Source organism: Mytilus californianus, unplaced genomic scaffold (assembly GCF_021869535.1).
Source record: "Mytilus californianus isolate M0D057914Y unplaced genomic scaffold, xbMytCali1.0.p SCAF_4, whole genome shotgun sequence".
Taxonomy (NCBI): Eukaryota; Metazoa; Mollusca; class Bivalvia; order Mytilida; family Mytilidae; genus Mytilus; species Mytilus californianus.
In genome coordinates this window covers 93590849-93612213 of record NW_026262690.1, presented here as the reverse complement: position 1 = coordinate 93612213, position 21365 = coordinate 93590849, and the positions used below count along the sequence as shown (strand labels likewise).

At 31.5% G+C, this 21365-nt stretch overlaps 1 protein-coding gene across 3 annotated transcripts in view; it reads right to left on the bottom strand.

Annotated features, from left to right (window-relative positions):
* LOC127698847 (kinesin-like protein KIF26A) overlaps window positions 1-21365 on the bottom strand; it is a 132313-nt gene that overhangs the window by 79319 nt on the left and 31629 nt on the right. For all 3 annotated transcript variants that reach the window (XM_052202530.1, XM_052202531.1, XM_052202532.1), the window contains one exon: window positions 11145-11654. In XM_052202530.1, coding sequence (XP_052058490.1) covers window positions 11145-11654 — 510 coding nt within the window. The remainder of the gene's footprint in view (window positions 1-11144; window positions 11655-21365) is intronic.

Genomic DNA, 21365 nt, shown 5'->3' with positions numbered 1-21365 from the left:
AAATTAAATCCATGGAGAAAATTTCAGGGTTCAACAACAGATAAAACTGGTGGGCGGTCAAGTTATTATAAATGGACAAGAGCTCCGCTTGTGTCTTTGTTCCCTGCAAATACTACCTATTGTTATTTTTTATGTAAGAGTTGCTTATTGGTTTTCCAAATTTATTTCCCATTGACGATTTATGGATTTACACTATAATTAGTAGAAAGAAATGTAGGATTTTTTCAATTACAGCCATCTCAAAGATTTTATCATTAAATCCACCTAATGTTAAGCTGACACCTAGATTTGTCGTACAGGATGTTAATATAACAGAGTAGATGTGAATTTTTAACCTTTTTAAAAGTATATTCTCTACAGCTAAATAATTTACATACACACTTATAACTTGTAATTTTTTATTGTTTATATTTGACCAAAACTGCCTGGAGAGAGCCTACCTTCGTGTGATCTGTGTCATTACAAAAAGCCTTTAAAGATCAACATCAAAATCTTAGACGATTTATCACCAAAAAACATCTTTTGTTAGGGGGTTTCGTCTGTATAATAAATGCAAGATAATTAAAATTGATGGAACGTCTGCAAAAATGGACAATTTGTTTCATTAACACATAATATCCAATTTTCAAGTTGGTGCCCTGATCATCAAATTCTTGGATAATTTATCACCCAAAAACATCTTTTGTGAGGAGGTTCTTAGGGAGCAACCATTTAACTTCAAGGAGGGGAGGGGGGTGTTATGGTTTTTTGTCTGAGTCAGAAAATTTTTTTTCCTCAAAGCGCGAATATTTTTTTTAGTTTTTTCGCCACTAACAATCAATTTTTTTTCAAAATTAACACTATAAGGTATGGGGAAAATCTGGATTTAGAATATTTTTTTCATCAAATTGGAGATCAGAATATTTTTTTAGGAAAAATCCATACCCCCCCCCCCCCCCCCCTTTTGAAGTTAAATGGTGGTTCCCTTGCTGCATCATATAAAATGCAAGATAATTAAAATTTATTGAAAGTCTGCAAAAACAGACAAATTGTTTCATTAACACATAATATTAGATTTTCAAGTCTGTGCCCTGATTTGGCAGCATTGTTAAATCCCTGATTTGACAAATGCAACCACAAAACACATACATCAACGATGCAAGATTATATTTTGTCGACATGCCAGATGAAAGAGAAAATTGCATGACTCTTAATTACATTTTTTTAGTAATTACGAAATTCAAACTTCTCTAAATGTCTATTTCTTTCAGCGGAATAGAAAAAAAGGTGAGTAATAATAGGACCTTAAGCTATAAATATAATTACCGAGACTACAGAGCACGGGGAAGGCAAATAATATCTGTGCCCCGTGTCGGCTGTGGTACTAATTTATGATAGAGCCTAAGCTCGTCTAATCGTCCACAAAATAAATTAGTGTATTACTGTAATATTACAACACATCTGTCATTAAAGGTTTTAGGGCAGTAGATGTTCTCTGATCTTATCAAAAACAATTACGCCAGGTCAATATTTTTATGGAAAAATTCTCTATTATCTTTAGTATAAATTAATATGGGTTTTGTCATATTAAACCTTATTTATGTAATGAAACAAAGAGGCAAGAGTAGAATAAATAACTTGATCAAATTATGAATATTTTAATGCCTAAATGCCATCTGTCCAGTGTTAAATGTTACGAAGATTTCAACCAAAAAACGGATGATTCACAGAGTTTATCTGAAGATAAATCCTTCAAACTCGCTCTCTCCTGGGTAGCCTGTGAGTAGTTACTCAATGAACACGACACTAAATCTTCTGATTTTCATCTACCCAATACAGAAATCCAATAAAATCCATCAAAAACTTGTCTTATCTCGACCCTTGAACTCTTGATATGCTTCTGCCATCTAAAATTTGATCTAATAGCAATACTGTTGTTGAGTTCTTGTCCCAAAAAACATGTTAATATCTAACCATTGAATGACAGGAACAAATGCATAAGGGCAACATCAGATCAGACCATCATCGTCTGTGCACCTGTCCAGTAAACACATTGTGCCTGACTAATTTTACTATGAAAAGTCAAGAGATGAGATGCGATTGTCAATTTAAACAAATGACCACTAAACACAGGAATTCTTCCAGAAGCCAAAATGTATGTAGAGTACTGTAAATTCAGAAATTATTGCATGGTTTTTATTAGTTTGAATAATGCAACAAGGTCAGTGTTGCAATAATAAGAACTTGAATTCTGATATCTGATACATATATCTGTATGTAGATATTCCTGAAATTGCCATTTTTGGTCCATTCTTTAAAGATCGCAATAATAAACGCAGGCAATAATTTCTGAATTTACTGTATTCATTTAATAATTGTATAACAAAAATTTGCTACATTTCATTTTGAAGATGAGCGATTTCTTAACTGCTGACCAAGCTTAAAGCTTCAAGAAAAGTAAAAAGGAACTTAGTCAGCAATCAAGAAATGAAAAAGAGGAAGGTACAGAGTAAAAAAAAAGAAGAAAAGACAGAAAATCGAAGTAAATTAAAAGAAAAGAATATGATCTTATGAGGGTATATTTATATAAAAAAAATGGAAAAATAATGAAACACTTCAAAAGCTGCTAACTTTTTGAAAGTCTGATTTTGTTTCCCCCCATTATGAGTATATATCAAAAGAACTTACTGAACAATGACTAACACAGTATCAGCACACTTTCTACTAACAACGGAAACTATCTATACTTTATATCATTAAGATCATGACTAACGGAGTATTTGAACTGGTTTTTGATTAGCAACAGAAGCTACTAATACATAATACCATGGTCCTTGGAAAAATTGTTTACATAACTAAATTAGGTAAATATTTACAACTTGAACAACTTCAATAGAATATTATGTCAACATCCAGGACCGTATCAGAAAATTTTTAATAAGTGAATATTTTGGTTTGAGGACAGCAACAAATCAATTGAATTGTATGTTCAATAGCTTAAAAAACAAATAGGAAGTTAACAATTAGAGAAAATAGGTGGGGGAGTTCTGTATTCAATTGAAATTTGCTAAACAGCTTTTGATTGAAAGTTGGATTTGAAAATGTCTCCCTTTTTTACAATGTTTAGCTATAACAAATAATCTGCCTTTCTACAAGCCACTGTTTTTGACTGATTAATTATAAAGATGATAGTAAATGCACCCACTATGACGATGATAAAAGTTAAAAAAAAAAAAATTCTAAATTTAATTTGAATTTTTTAAGAATTTTTACTCTTTTTGTGGTTTTCCATGATCAGCAATCTTAATTCACCTCATATTCCAATCTTCAGTTTTGATGAAAGATAGTTAAATGAAAGTTTGATTTTTTTTCTAAAAAAAATTGGTCTTATACCCATAATTTCATGAAATAAACAACTTTACCATGTTGGCCAGACACATGTAAATAAAATTAGGAATGTTAACTGACATACATACTTTCAGGCTTATTTGCAGGAGACATGTATTTAGTATTCAAGTCACAAATCAATGTTCTCATGGGAGGTTATTTAATCTGTAATTAAATGTCCTATTCACAGCTGGACATAGTTAGTTACATACTTCATGTAAATACATGTTAAACGACAGGTCATACATGCTTTTATAAGCAAATCGGATACAAAAATAAACATGCAATTTACATTTTTAAAATACTTTCTACAAAAGTTTTTATCTTTTGTGCTTTGATTTTTTGCATTTTTTTTTTTGAAAGTACAAGGGAAACAACTCTTAAAAGTCTGCAACTGAAAGAAACTGTTTTTCATATTTTTTCAATATCTAAATAATCATGAATTTTCTAATGAACAATCAATAACCAAATCAATCAATGTTGTCAACCAGATATTTCTTGGAATGAATGAATAGATATATATTTATTTAGTAATCGTAATTAATTGCTTTGTTTTGTAATCTTTTGAGGATTCACAGTAATGTTTTGTTTTATTAAAGAATAAAATTTTCTGTTGACTCTGGAATAGTAAAAGGACTTTTGTTTTTGATCAAATCAATACCAAGCAACAGTTGAATAAAAAAGGAATTTGAAGACTGATAAAGAGTTAAAAGAGGCGTCAATGGCAGTATAAAACTGCAGCAGATGCAAAAGGCATTTGACGCCTGATAAAAGTTAAAAAGAGGCTTTAAGTTAATGACAGTATCATCCTACATACACTGATATAAAAATGTAGCAGATGCAGAGATTTGGCTAACAGTCAATTAAATTCAAAGAACAATATGAAACGTTTGCAAAAAATGTAGAAGACCCACTCGTTTCATTTAAATGAAATCACACACAACAGGAATGCTTTAGATATAAAGTACTCCAATTCAACATCACTTGACATTTATAGTCCCTTGGTAGCCATTGCAGTTGAACAAACAGTCCTAATAGTCTTTCTGTTCTTTCAACATCAAAAACCCTATGAAATCTTCTGAAGTTTGACCTTTTAAATCTTATACAAAATGACAGTTTGTAAATAGCTGATCAACAGGCAAAAACTTCATGACATATGTTTTCCACTTCACCCTTGCATTAAATCTTATTTTAAATAATTCAAATGTCTTCCCGAAATGTCACATTTATAATACAAATTTTATTCTGACACCCGATGTTTGTCATCATAAAGACATGCTAATGAAATAAATATGAAAATTTTGAACACTTTGTACAACCTTACAAGATCGAATTTCCTTGTTTGTCTGTTGTAAAATGACTCCTAATAACATGCAGGGCTGCCTTTATGGGCCTAGTGGTTATCCAACCTTGATAAATATGCCCCATAAATCACCAAGCAATTTCCTAACACTGCTTCTTTTAATAATTTTGGACATAAATGAATGCCATTGATTTTCTCTATTATTCATTTTTATGTCAGAAAGTAATTTTTCCTGTTTCTACATGAATTTTTCCATCACTCGCCATTAGAATTGATGACATTTATTAATGGTTATGGAGAAACATGAACAGATTAGGGAGACGAAGATGGTCATTCGCAGATAATACAGAGTAATCACACAATTAACCGATTTATTTAAGTGCAACACCGTAATCCTATCAATTGACTACGATTACAACATTAGTATTGTCCAGCGTTGTGTGAAAAAGATACCATTTTAGGAATTTAAATGCTTTTCATATTTTTGTGTGTGCAAATTTTAGGTTTTTTTTTAATTTCCAAGTATTAAAATGAACATATCTTGTCTGCTAACAATTCTAATCCAGACAATCTAAGATTTTTATTCATAGTAAAAACAAATACATATGCCAAAAAACTTCAAATATGCATTACTGTGGATTTATTTATTTTTCGTGGTTATATGATTTCATAGTTCATTTCATGCCAAAATCTGCATACATACAAGCCTAAAGAAAATTTGTACTTTGTTAAACATTTAGAATATTTGGTTCACCTATCACTTCAAAATCAATGAAAACTTGTTGTCCACCTATCATTTCAAAATCAATGGAAAAATGTTGTCCACGAATAATAATGAACTTGCAGTATCTCTCATCTAAATGTAGTGAATTTTTTCAACTTTCCTCTCAAAAATTTTGATGAAATTCTTAATTTCATTCTAAAAATTCCCCTTTTTAATTTTTCAAAACTTTACATCTAATGAAAGAAAACTAAGTCAAATCCAGCCACTAAAATTTTCTTAAAACTCAACAATCTAAGCAAAAAAGCTTGATGTTATTAAGTAAATTTATGTTAACACTTTTTGTAAAGAAATCTCACATTGCTGACGTTTTCAAGGCATCATCTGTACATTTTAATCAAAATTCTTACTTTTTGTTTTATACAGAAACTTTCTGGTATTTTTTACTAACCCATATTTTTCTGATCACTTCATGGAGTTCCAATTAATCATTTCTTTACATAATAACAGACAAGTGTGATTATCCGACAGACAACCATGAAATCTTCACAAATTTACCATCAAATTGGTACCAGTTACATGTTAAGAAAAGAACCAGTCATGCTTGGTTACTATGGATATGCACCTGAACATACACAGGATCTCATCAAAGTTTGTTTTAATTAATCTGATTGGTGGATCAAAGGGATTAGGATAAATAAACTCCAAACATTCCAAAAGAAAGTGTTGCTTGTTTTCTAAACTTCAACATATGGATACCAAAGGTCAATCAACCTAACCTTTGTGAAGATTATTGCAATTTGATGTATCTTTCAACAAATAGCCTCACTAAATAACAACTTATCTCTTTCAAGGGTCCTAATCTTAATTTGATGATAAGATAATTACAGCAATTTACAGCTAGGAATGTCTATTACAGTTATCTACCCTGATTAATCATAAATATTTCTTTTTAATTATTTCTACAACTGAACGCATAATTCTTGCAAAACTGATTAATATGAAGTAAGAAATTATCTTAATCATTTTCAAAACTTTGCTAAGATCAAAAAGTTACACAAAAACGTTTTCTTTATTTTTGCACTTTTCCCAAGTCAGGAGCCTCTGGCCTTTGTTAGTCTTGTATGTTTTTTAATTTTAGTTCATTTATATGTTTTGGAGTTTAGTGTGACGTCCATTTTCATTGAACTAGTACACATGTTTGTTTAGGGGCCAGCTGAAGCCTGCTTCCAGGTGCGGGATTTTCTCGCTTTGTTAAAGACCCATTGGTGGCCTTTGGCTGCTTTCTGCTCTTTGGTCGGGTTGTTCTCTCTTTGACACATTCCCATTCTCAATTTTTTTTCAGAAAGAGGCAATCCACTAATTAATAAACAGATGACAAACACTATTTGGGGGCTCTTAGACAGCCTCAAATCCCCATCCCAAGTAGTTAAATTGATCGACTGACAGCAGGTAATTTCCAGTAGCAAATATTACATGAATATTCATGACGAGCTCAGTAGTTAGATGTTGCAAACCATTTAAAATAATATAAATAAATCAAAAAAATTTAACACACAAATAAACGAAAATCCCAATAATCAAACATTTTTAAGTAACAGTACAATTTAAATGTACACAATTTGTATTCCTATTTACAGAATCCATTTTATTACAAACTATTATATAACAATATATATAACTGTTTCAAACTAATTTGATAATGGGGGGGAATTACTCTTCCTCAGCAGGAACCAATTACTGAGGTATCCATCTAATACATGCCATACACCTTTCATTGCACCATAGATAACTTTAATCATGGATATTCCACGGAGAGAACATCGTATGCTTACCACACACAAATTCATTTTGTTGTAAATTGAAATTGAGAATAATTATTTGGTGAATGTAACTAAAAAGATATCAAATGGCAAACACGGAAATTGAAAAAGCAAGAGAACAACTTTTGTAGTGCATTAAGTGTCTGAACTGTTTTAAGAAATACACCTCAGTTTGTCTTTGAAATTAGAACTAATTTTCTAACCTTTCAATTAAAGAAAGACTGTTTTCATAAGCAACAAATTTGTGTATTTTAGAAGTTATTTGAATGCCGATTTGTATGAAATTGCATATCAAATGTCCTCTGGTCAAGTAATGAAAAAGAAGGAAATACAAGACAAAATCCATACATGCACTTGAAAAAACCCAAGCAAAGAAATAGTTTTTGTTGTCGTTCCCATTTCAAAGTCAAAATGAAGCCTTCATCATGGAGCAAAATCTCACCATTCTTTAATGGACTGTATAAATGGTAGGTTGCTTTCTCAAAGGTACAATATAATTGACTGCTATTAAAGTTCACAAAATTAAAACAGAAAGGTATGCTAATTCCTCTACATCTAGCAAAAACTAACAGGACATCATACAATTCATATTTATGATATCAATTCCAGAATAAACCTATCTGCACTGTTGTTTATATAACATGAATTCTAAAGATGAATCGTCATTTTAATGGGCTACATATTTAAACTTGCATCAAACATTTTATAGATTTTCTTATAGGCAGACACAAATATTACCTTTTATAGACATAGCTTGGCTTAGTTTTGCTAAAATAGAAAACCTATAAAGATTATTTTTTTTCTGTTTTTATAGTAATAAACAGTCTTCGAACTATTAACTTTGATTGTTTACCAGAAGCCATGCTTTCGAATTGGTTTTCAATGTTTATTCAATCTGTGTGATAACACAGGGAAAGTTCGCTTTTTAAACCTAACATGCAACAATTGTCTTCGATTGGACCAAACATAGTCTTTACACATGCAACAATTGGCATAAAAGTGACCTTTAACATACCATGTCCGACAACCATAAAAAATTATGGGATAAAACAATGCAAGAAAAATGTAAGAAGGACATGAAATGAATGCATTCATGTGCTAATTACCACAAAAACTTCTGAGTCTGTCTAACTACCAAACAGTAATTACACATGTGCAACAATAAACAAAAATACAGCAATAAATCTGACAGAGGAATTATAGGTTAGCTGTGTTGATGGTTACAGAACCCTAGATTTCAGGCGATAAAATAAATGAAAGAATTGAGTCGAAGTGATGTATTACCATCAAGTTGATTATGGGGAGAAATGAGTAGTAATTTGATCAAGCATACTCGGTTGTCAAATTTGTCCTGCCTATGTAAGCACATTCAACATCGGAACATCTTAATGGATACAAAAACATTGTGAGTCACACGGATATAAAAACTGTAATTGAATTGGGAGAAACGCAACAATTGTTTGTCAAGATGAAGCTAATCACGTTAAGCTTGTGTGATATTAGCCACCGATCTAAATAACCCATACACTTATCTTGTTATCTGAATGTCAAACATTATTTGTTGCTGATTGAACCAATTTAAAATCAATAGCTGACAAGAAAACCACTCAAGATGTACATTTCGCATCTTCCTTCAATTACTGGATTACAACAAACTTGATAAAACTTAATCAGTGACAATCCATGGTTGATTATTACAGACAATTGTCATAAGCATGGGTATAATCAATGAGAAAGTGAAGTTAGACAGATACTGACTAGCAATTAATTGTTCCTCTTGTATAAGATTAATCTTAAAAGGTCGAAAAAAAAAGTTGTGCATTCCGTCTGAACAGAAATACTAAGTCTGATGCTCTGTAGAAGTTAGAATTGCCAGGCTCTCTGTATCTTAAAGAACCACTGCAACAATTCTTTGTTGGCCTTAAATTACCTGTTGCAAGGCTAAATACAAAATGTATCTGTTCTTACTATTTGACCCTTACCAATGACCTTGAAAATCAATAGGGGTCATCTCTACTCATGATAGATACTCTTACAGACAATTGTCATAAGCATGGGTTTAATCAATGAGAAAGTGAAGTTAGACAGATACTGACTAGCAATTAATTGTTCCTCTTGTATAAAATTAATCTCGAAGGTCGAAAAAAGAAAAAGTTGTGCCTCCCGTCTGATTGAAAAATTTAATCTGATGCCCTGAAGTGAAGAAGTAAGAATACCAGTTTCTCTGTATCTTAAAGAACCACTGCAACAATTCTTTGTTGGCCTCAAATGACCTTTTGCAAGGCTAAATACAAATTGTATCTGTTCTTACTATTTGACCCTTACCGTTGACCTTGAAAATCAATAGGGGTCATCTCTCCTCATGATGGAAACTCTATTTGACCCTTACCACTGACCTCAAAAATCAATGGGAGCCATCATCTCCTCTTGATAGCAACCCATCAAAATACATAATTTTGACCCAGACCTTGACCTTGATATTCAAAAGTGTCATCATTTAGCAATGATGATATTTTCTGGAAGAGCGAAGTCTGTATAGTATTGAGGAAGTGTTTTGTCACTTTTGACTTCAAACAAACAGACAGACACACAGTACTGTAAGTATATATATATATATATACCCTGAGCAACTTTTTTTCAATACTAAAAGAAAGTCATGGACAGCATATAATGAAGTTTTGCCTTGAACAGATGTGCCATTACTCAGTCTAAAAACATAAATTTAGAGAACTTAAACAATGATCCTGACAATCAAATAGTATAGTCTTTCTTACTTTTCCACACTTCTTCATGCATGCAGGTTTTTACAAAGCCCCAATGTGGGGAAGATCTGAAAGAGGAGTAAATCTTTTCAATTCATCAAAGCTAGAAAATTTTAGCAAATAAGAATTTTTTGCTGAATATGAATGAATGTTCTAGTTGACTCTATTACAGTGTTCTTTCATTTTTTTTACTGTACAATGGGCAAGATCACACCCAATAACCCCTTTGTTCTTATGGGATTGTGAAACATGGTGCAGTGTTGCAATTGAGAGATACTTAATCCTAAAACAAACTAAGTGCCCTATGTAATACATATCATATGTTCAAGATAAACTTTTAATTCTTGGGGTGAAATATTTTAATCAAATCACTGATGTGCAAAATATACTGAAAAACAATCCTATTTCAGCTTTTAATTACAATTCAATCCAAGAATCAAGCTCATTGTAGAAAACAAAATGATTTGACTTTATACTAATCAACACCTTTAAAAAAAAAATGCAAACAGGAAAGTTTCAGATATATTTAACACAAAATGCACAAAAAAAAACTAATAAAAAAGTAAAAAAAAGTTGAACAACATGCAATCAAATCCATACCCCAAAAAAATTGTTGCAAAATGTGATTTATTTGTAATTTTTATAAGGGAATGGTATTATAATTATTTTCTTCTTTTTTTGTTTTGTTTATTTCATTAATAAGTTAAAAACAGATTTTATTAAAAGTTAGTTCATAATTTCAAATTATTTCACAGACTGAAAGATAATAATTTTTAATGGAATATATTTAGACATCCCCAGGAGCAAAGTTGCCCACTTTTGTATGCATTATTCATTTCACATGGTAATGAAACTTCCCATATAAGCAAAATCACAAATCAGTTTTTAAGAGACCAAATACCACAGTACAATATATATATCTAAAGCAGTCTACATTCCTTAATGTTAGTAGACGCATAAATCTAAAATCTCAATTTTGTCGGAATGGAAATTCTAATATAGTATAACCATATCTAGGCTACAGTGGTTTAATAATCAATAGGTTATACACCGATGAATGTAATAAATTATGGCTAGTACAAACAAACGGGTATTTGACAATCTTAATACGAAGACAAACTACTTACGGCTAACGATGATGACCTATGCAACATATATATAGACTTTACCTTATTGGCTGATGACTTCTCCACGTTCATTAATCTCACAGCTTGACGTTTCAAGTCGAGGAGGCAGTTATTACACTGATCACAAATCCCTCCAGTTCTTACGTAAGCTCCCGGTTTTGCACTACGGCTTGACGGAGGAACATATTTTGGTGGTTTACCAAACACGGCTCTTCTGTTTGATAAGCTTTCTGATAAGGGTGACAAGGGTCGCGACTGATCTGGTGGAGATTTACATCTCTGGACATCTAAATGGTTGACAGGGGAAGACGGTCGACCAAAAACAAATGACTTTTGATTAATTGCCTGGTCGGACAATGGAGAAATGGTGCCTCTGATTGGATAATCCATCATAACTCTTTTTCCAATAGCATTCTGTGACAGTTCATTTTTTGCTGGAATATCGGGCGACTTATGTTTTAACGGAGTGGGAAGTTTACGAATCTTAGCTTCACCTCCAAATTTATACACAGCTGGTTCTATACTAATGCTAGCAGTATAGCTTTCTTCTTTCTGAAAAATATAATACAATGAATGCATTTAATTCTACTCATCAAATTCCTGGAAAATATAACAATCTTCAAAATTTTATCACTGCTTTTTAAATTGTGCAAGATGATATATACCAAGGGGTCAAGCAAAGTTGAAAAAAGGCAAAATAATGGTCAAAAGAAAATAACAAAAAGAAAAATAAGTGTCCACAAAATGTTATAAAGGAAAATAAAGAATGAAAAAAAAAAAAAAAAAAACTCATTCAAAGACCAGAGGAAAATTTAGTGCTCCAGTAATGTAAGCATTCTAGTTGAAAACTAAAACAGTCTATATTGGACACTGATTTTCCAGGATTTAGGAAAAATACAATAGTTTCAATCTGCATTAAACACTGCATTTCAAGACTTTGAAAATAAAATATATAAGTCTGTATTAAAAACTGCATTTCAAATTTCCAGAAAATAAAATAGTCTGTATTGAACACTGCTTTCAACTTTCTGGAATATAAAAACAGCCCTCAATGATTATAATTAAATTGACAGTACACATATCATTCTATATAACTGCTCATTAAATATATTAAATTTTTTCTCCATAACCTAGTAAGGCATCAATAATAAAACCAGCTCTCTGCCCTCAACTCAAGGCATAGTAGAACCTCTTTAAAAGAGTCCTTTAAACATGTATAAATACACCTTAAATTTTATCCCAAAATGGTCATATTCCATCTCCATATAAATTCAACAATTAATTGACAGGTCGTTCAGCACTTTTGATATTCCTTCACAAAAAAAGTTTGGTACAATATTCCTTAAACATATTCTCTATCCATGTGGCATCCAAAATATAACTCATCACCCACCTCCAATCTTTCCCCTGCAAAAGCACTTTTAAACTCCTTCACAGTCACGAGGGATAGAGAGAATACTTCCTCTTCATAAAGAGTCTTATTACCTTGTCAAAGGATCCCCTATATCTGTTTGTTTTTGTTACAACATCCTTTAATTAGTGACAAGATAAAATTCCTCTCTCCTTGTAGATAGATATACTTATCTGAGCCAGAGACAGGAAATTTCAATAGAGTCTGTATTTAAAAATGAAACAGGTAATTTAAAACAATGAACAGAAATGGCAAATGTTTCTAAACAAAAGTTGGCAAAGTATGCACTTATGAATGACTTATGAAAATTTTTTACAGCAGGTGTTCTGCAAAATTTTCCCATCATGAAGCTACGAAGATCGGAGGTGCAGACAAGTTATTAAATTATGAAAGTTATCTGATGTTCAAACACTGCTCAAAGTGGTTCTTAAATGGTTCTTTTTCATGTTAAAAAGTGCATAACAAAAGATCTTAGTATGCGTTCAAATGACTAATTTGACATAATGTATTAAAAGAACAAACTTATTCGGCTAATTCATAGGTAATAAGATTATGTAAGAAATGTATTGAATATCACGGTAACAATCAAAGTTAAAGTTCCGAATAATCTAAATCAATTAAATCCTTAACAAAATATTCCAGGTATGTATTAACGATAACACTGACAGATCTCATCAACCCTAGGTAATGTAAGGGCATGTGTAATGTCCACTGACCTCAGATGTAAAATTTGGACCATGCAATGACTTTTACTGACCCTCTACATTTCGGCAAGAGTTCATTTAGTTTTGTTTATAGAATCAGATTTATATAAAAAATACAAGAATGTGAAGGACCCTAGTTAGAAACTATGAATCCAGTAACATTTTGTCACTTTTTGGTCTAGTGTCATGATAAATAAACTTGGACTAAATTTTGGACTTCCTCTGATAATTCTATCTAATGTATTCTTCTTCAGAACCCTGTTTTCTTATCTATTTCACTCTGATTGCATAGTATTTTTAGAATAGTTGTGGATATTTTCAAAGCATAAGAATGAAATAGCCAAATAATCAGGTCAGTCATCACATCACCATATACTGTAAACATTGAAACATTGTTAAGTCAAATACATCAGAAACTATTAAAAGTTTAACATTTCAAACCCCCCCCCCCCCCCCACACTTTTTCACCCTTAATGTTGTTTCTTCATTCTTATATACTGCATGACTTATGAGTATTCCTTTTCCTATTCAGAAGCTCATTAGAGAAGTTCTTATAAATAGGCTTTCATTCGGTGCTCAACTTCACTGCTTATCATTTTCATAGATGTAAGACTCTACAGACTGTAACTTTCTTTGGGATTTTACATAAACTGTTAACACAGAGATATGTCTCGCCATTTTGTACTTTTGATAATGCAAACGTTGAAATTAAAATAGCAATACTTTAACATGTAAGTTATTCAAATATTCAAAGTCAATGAACCATGACTGAAGGTACAGGGCTAAAAAATCTCCATGGAAATGAGATGTGCCAATGCAAATACAACTGCAAACCAAATACCATTGACTTTTCATAAGTCTTTCCCTTAGCTTTAAACAAATCTAAACACAAACATTAACTTGTAAACTATGTAAAAGTTTCAAAGTCAATGAACCATAATGAGGGGGTGGGGTTATATAATCTCCTTGGAAATGAAACTTGCAAATGCCAATATATTTGCATACCGAATATCATTGACTTGACATTAGTGGTTCATCTTAAACTGACCTAATCAAAAACTTATGTAAACTAAGCAAAAGTTTCAAAGTCAATAGACCATGACTGAGGGGCAAGAACCAAATATTCTCCATGGAAATGAGATGTGCTAATGCTTATACAACTGCATACCAATTATCATTGACCTACCACTAACGGTTCCCCTTAAACTGACCTATTCACAAACTAATACATGAAAACTAAGCAAAAGTTTCTAAGTCAATAGACCATGAATCAGGGGGCAGGGCCAAATAATCTCCATGGAAATGAGATATGACAATACTTGTACAACTGCATATCAAATATCATTGACCTACCACTAGTGGTTCCCCATAAACTGACCTAATCACAAACTAATACATGTAAACTAAGCAAAGTTTCAAAGTCAATAGACCTTGACTGAGGGGGCGGGGCCAAATAATCTCCATGGTAATGAGATGTGCCAATGCTAATACAACTGCATACCAAATATCATTGACCTACCACTTGTGGTTCACCATGAACTAGACCTAATCAAAACTAATACATTGTTGACGCCGCCGCCGTCGCTGGAAACAGCATACCTATGTCTCGCTTTTTGACTCTGTCAAGGCAAGACAAAAACCTGATGTGAAATTTTATAAAATATCTTTTGCACTTAACAATTAACAGAAGACTAATTTTTTTCTTTTCTTGTAGACAAACTTTCATTTTGTCAAATTTTTTTTAAGTTGTGTTTACATTTGGTTTTACTTATAGTAAGATTAATACATCAACAGTTTATTGTAAAGTATATCTAAAGCCCAAAGTTTTGATGGTCAAAAACAAGAAAAGTTATAAAACTATATTCTTCAGTATCCATTCATTGCCATGTTGACAGACATACTGAGCAAAAAGTTCAAAACACAAAGCATTAAAATTTTTTAAAAATCTGCAAAAACGGTATTACATAATTATCAAAATGCGTTTTTGACAACAAAATGATCAAATTATGACAGAGATATCCACGAATCTGGCATATTAATAACTAGTTACTCAATAATTCTTATTAATTTCTACCCTATAATGGTTCTATAAATAATATAATGATATTAACATGCCATTCAATCTATTTTAATGATCATTTTGACACTATTAAGCACTGTTATAATAGAGATACGCATAGAAGATCTCATTATATTGAATTTATTATCAGCCCATAAGTACTCTACAGAAAATGCATATTTACAATGATTATTGTACTATCTCTTAAAACGAAAGCCAGATGCATAACAACCTCTTTTTTTTCCTAGAAGGGAGGAATTTAATTCAAATTGACCTTTGAACACAAACTACTAATTTGACCACTGGTAATAATTCTAGATTAATCTATAAAGTTTTCTCAATTCTAGATTAATCTATAAAGTTTTCTCAATTCTAGATTAATCTATAAAGTTTTCTCAATTCTAGATTAATCTATAAAGTTTTCTCAATTATAAATTTTAACAATTCATGAAGTGATAAGAATATGTGTCCAAACGACCGAAAATATGGCCCACTCACACTTTTATATTTTCAAGTTCAGTAAACTGCAAATTTAAGTCGAAGTTCTAATTTGGCATATATTTCAAAAAGTTCATGTCATAAGAAATGTGTGTACTCAACCAACACACATGTCAGAAAACATTTATGAAGGTGTTTATAAACTGTCTTTTTTTCATAAAAGAAATAGTTGTGATAAATTTTTTTCTGATGAAGATTTACCATATCCATTTACATTGCAGTATTTCTGTTATACAATCAGTCTTCCTGCTATGTCATTTGAATATTACTTCGGTAAGTGTGGTACAAGATATTTCTGTTAATGAAAAAGGAAATGATTTGTATAATCATGAGAGGAAAGTGTATTATCTCCTTGTCTGAAGGAGACTGGCCTATATCCTCTTCAGATTTAAATTAATTCTGTATGGGACTCTCTTATAGCAGATTATATTCTTAAAAGTGACATTTTTATTTTTTTATCCCTCTTAGCAAAATACATTAACCTAAGTCCTCGTAGGTGGTAAAAATGATTGAAAAACACAATGCAAAGTATTTCAAGAACTGCATGCTGTCATGAAGACAAATAGGTTACATTTTTTTTATATATAGATAAATGTTGAAATACACATGGTACAATAACAAAATGTTTACGTTTTTTTTTTCTCTTTCTGCAATTTTTCTTTTTTCTAGTTGGCAGATTCCTATAAACATTGGTATTAAAAGAATTTTGAATTCAGCAAAAAAAACTACAATAGGATGGATGAAGGGAATCTTATATAAAATCTTTCAAAATATCTTTTACCTATTATTACAATGGATAAATATGTTACACAAACATTAATGTTTTTCTTTCTAAAATTGCTAGAATATCTATGAAAACCATAATAAAGTATAGGTAGATCAAGTATTGTATCAGAGAACCTCATTTCCTGGTATGTTTACACCTCTCGGTTCCCTCAGAAGTTCTTATAATCTACTTGTCTCAGGGCTCATTAACATAAGATGTCCAACACAATGGCAGACGTCAAGTCAGCCATTGTACAGTCAAATAGAAAGTAATTATACAGTGATGAGAAGATTAAGAAGTTAATTTACAATCATGTTCAGTACCATCGTCTGCATAGTACCCGAAACTACTCCATTAACTACTTCAACAAGCAAATGACACAAGTTACAAAGTACCCTAATAATGATTAATCTGGGTAGATTATTAGTGAGATTAATCCCTATCTCTAACTACTTTATAAACACGCCTTTCAAGTGTCACAACTTTACTTAAAAGAAATTTTACAAACACTTCACAAAGAAACAAGGATATTATATTTACATAGGACTCTCATACAAATCTCTTTAAAAACTAGAATCCGTTCACATATAAGTGAAACATCATGAGAATCTGACAACTTCGATATTTTTCAATTTAAAACTAAAAGGGAAATTAATTTCTCTCTAAGACATGTCAAATTAATTTTTCATTCCAAGACATTTAATGTGGTGCAATAAAAATATCCGTCCTGAACTTTATATTGCTCAGCCTAAATTAAAACATCTGTCCAAATCTTTAGTGAGAAAATCTTGTGCAATAATGCAACCATGAAGTGATAGGATCATTATCGCACAAACAATGGAGACAAACGATTATTCCCCATATCTCGTATTTAATTTGTCGTTAACCAATGAGTAATTACTTTTACTCCAGTTAAACATTTATCATATGACGAAGATCTGACGGCTTTCTCATTGTTTCTTTTTCAAAAAACTAAAGGGATTCGAGGGATTCGTTATCCTGTGAACATTAAATAACTACGGAACTTAATTTGTCTTCACTATTTTAATGACACTGAGAGCAGATTAATAGATTAATCAGTTCAGAGTCAGCCAGATTATCCCCTCGTCTTTTCCATAATGGACTTTTAAGGTTTAGAAGTGATGATTAAGTACTGTCTATTGTTGAGTAACACATGAAACAAAGAATTTGGAAAAGAAAACTGGTGATTGATACAAAAAAATCACGGCCTTCTGGCGTGCAAATGGAAGGATAAATTGATTTTTAAACATTCAGTGAAATAAAAAGACAGTAAAAACTGTAATATGATGCTTGTTAGGTCTAATTAGAGTGAAACAAGAACTTTGAATATTTTGCAATCAAAGGTTTTTCTTCCAAAAATTTCATTAACAGTGAAAGGCATACATTTATTTTTTATTTTTTATTCTGTTTTTTACTTTTGCTCATTTCATTATCGGTACAACTAAAACAAATTAGTGTTAATCATACTAAAAAGACACAAGCAAGGAAATATGCCACAGTTTGTTTTACATTGCATGAATAAATTAAAGAGGTCTCCTTAGTGACATGAGATTATCTTAACTTTTGCAACAATCTCTTTAAATGTACCAGACTGCATTTATTTGAGTAACATCTTGAAAAAGTAAATTAAAACGGAAACAGAAAAGCATTGCTTTCCAATCCTTATTCTATAAAAAGCCTTCTTATGACCTGATCTTTTGGGATGATCATTTAAAAAGATCATCTTATTGAATTTCTTTTTGATCACTCTGACCTTTGACCTTCACATTCTGTACAATTCAGGTTTTTACAATAATAAATTTATAATATAAAAACATTTTTTGAAAGTTAGTCGATGACCTATGACCTTTAAATAAAGCAAGGAACATAATATGTGCAAGACAAAGCATTGAACTATGACATGTAAGATTTAGACAGAATTAATACACACAGTAATATATACTAACAAGATGACCACTTGTTAAAATTGTAAATATTTTACAACCTATTGGTTTATACTGTAAACTGAAGGATACTGTTTATGTCTTAAAGTCCAAATTCAGACCAATAAGATGACCACTTGTAAAAACATTTATTTATAATTTTCAACCTATTGGTACACACTGTAATCAAATGAGATAATTGTTTAGCCTAAAAGTCCAAATTCAGACCAATAAGATGACCACTTGTAAAAACATTTATTTATAATTTTCAATCTATTGGTATATGACACTGTAATCAAATGAGATAATTGTTTAGCCTAAAAGTCCAAATTCAGATGCTGCACACACATCTGACGCTCAAGTGGCACACAGAAACAATGTAATCAACATTACAAGTGGTATAAGCTGTACATAGAACATTAATGACTATACTTCTAGACAACATCTAAAGGAGTGTACTGAAAATATAATTGTCTAAGAAATACAACATTATGAATCAGAGTAAAAGAATCCTAAGTTTACTATTCAGAGCAGAGAATCTGTATTTCACATTAGAATATAATATATTGGTAGACATCTGATCAAACAGAAGAATCACTAAATTAAGACCTCATATATTAGCTTTGCATTTTCACCATATTTTCCATAAAAAACTTTTTAATAACCATCAGTAGCAATTATCTATTTATCTATCTACTAATCTATATTTATACACAAAAGAATTGATTGTTTCTTAATGTCCAGTGGCAATTATTTCATGCATATTCAGGAAGAATAACTATTAATTATTGTAATAATATAATTGGTAAAAGAGAGGCGAAAGATACCAGAGGGACATTCAAACTCACAAGTCGAAAATAAACTGGTAACGCTATGGCTAAAAAAGAAAAAGACCAACAGACAAACAATAGTACACAAAACACAACATAGAAAAACTAAAGACTGAACAACACGAACCCTACCAAAAACTGGGGGTGATCTCAGGTGCTCAGGAAGGGTAAGCAGATCCTGCTCTACATGTGGCACCCGTCGTGTTGCTCATGTTAGTATAAACCTGGTAATAAGTCTTATTCAGAAGGTTACATTCGTGAAAAGGGGGTAGGTTCTGTAAGGTGGGACAAAAGGAATAAAAGGCAGGAAATTGGACTACAACTTGAAAACAATGGTATGTTGGATAGGTCCAAGGAATTGATTGATTGATTGATTGGTGTTTGACATCACTTTCAGCACACTTGGCTACATTATGGCTGCCAGTTTTTATTGGAGGCTGAAGTACCCAGAGAAAACCAATGACCTTGGGTAGGATAATATACAATCCTTGTCAATTGAGATAGGAGTCGAATGCACTGCACCATGCAGCCACTAGCAGTTTTCAAACTCACAACCTGCATTGTTGACAGGCTAGTGATAATAAACTACTGAGACCACTTTGATACCAAGGCCTGTTTGAAAAAATCCATACAATAAAACATAGAAAATTTTAAGCTCGACACGCATAGACATATTGTTTAGACAACTATCTATATCGTTGAAGGTCATATGTTTACCTATGAATGTCTTTTTTTTCTCTTTGGGGTGTATTGGGTTTCTGTCTCATAGAAATATACCCTGCATCCCCTATACATCTGATGATTTTTGATTTTTGGTGTTTTAATGCCACTTTTAAGCACCGCTTTTGGGCTATTTCGTGGCGGCCAGTTTTTATTGGTGGAGGAAGCAGGAGTGCCCGGAGAAAACCACAGACCTTCGATAGGAAAACTGACAATCCTAGTCAATTAAGATTGGAGTCCAGTGCACCCGCACGAGCCGGGTTCGAACTCACAACCTCAGTGTTGACTGGCTAGTGATTACAGTAGTAACTACTTAGACCACTCGGCCACTGAGGCCCCATCATCTTTAGAAAAACACTACAGATGCAATACTCTCTCTAGAGCTGATCTCCAATGATAATTAACTATGGTAGGTGTTTTGGCATGAGAGTTGACATTTACTAGAAGCAGAAGAAAGTGTTAACATATATGACATGTCAGTGCAACAATTTGACAGCAAATGCTAACATTATGTCATGAAGAAACAAACCATTTTGGAGGGTTGACAGATACTTCCCTGGCAAGATCACAAAAGGTTAACATAACTGTAACAGGTCTTGTACAGATATGACAAAGTTAACAATAACTATAGTCAAAAGGGTAAGAAATACAATGGTTCTACTGTTATCCCCAACTTCCATATAAAGGTTAATGGATACAGTAGCAAGATCACTTACATGAACAAAAAGTTCGACAAATACAGTAGCTAGATGACAGAAGTTTTACATGGGTAAGTTTACAGATCTTATTACTTGATAAACATATAGCATAGATCATATCGTTTTTACATATGTTTGATAAACATAATAGTGTCAGTGACACCGTAACATGACCCATTATAAATTTCAGAACTGGTTATGATAATGGTATAAAAAAGTTTATTTTTCTTCAATCATTTTTTTTAATACAACTTTATCTTATGAATAATAAACTTTATATATCAAATTTTATGTTTTTTAAACAAAATGTAATAAAAGTTTAAGGCTTATCATGAACTGACAAGTCAATGTAGAAATTAAGCTTTTTGCTTTCTTGCAAAATTCCAAGTAAAATTATCTTAACCACAGCAAAATAATTTGTTACTTAATTCTGTCTTTAGAACTACATAAATCTTTCTGTTTTTGATGCTACTTTTCAATAAAACATTAAAGTTTAAAAAAAATGTTTAAATTTAAATTCTGATAAGATAAATCAATACCACTACATTTAATAAGTTCCTATCTTTTCATAAATCATTCTAAATCTAGTGCATCACTGATAGAAGAAAAGAATATTTTCAAAATCACAGTTGGA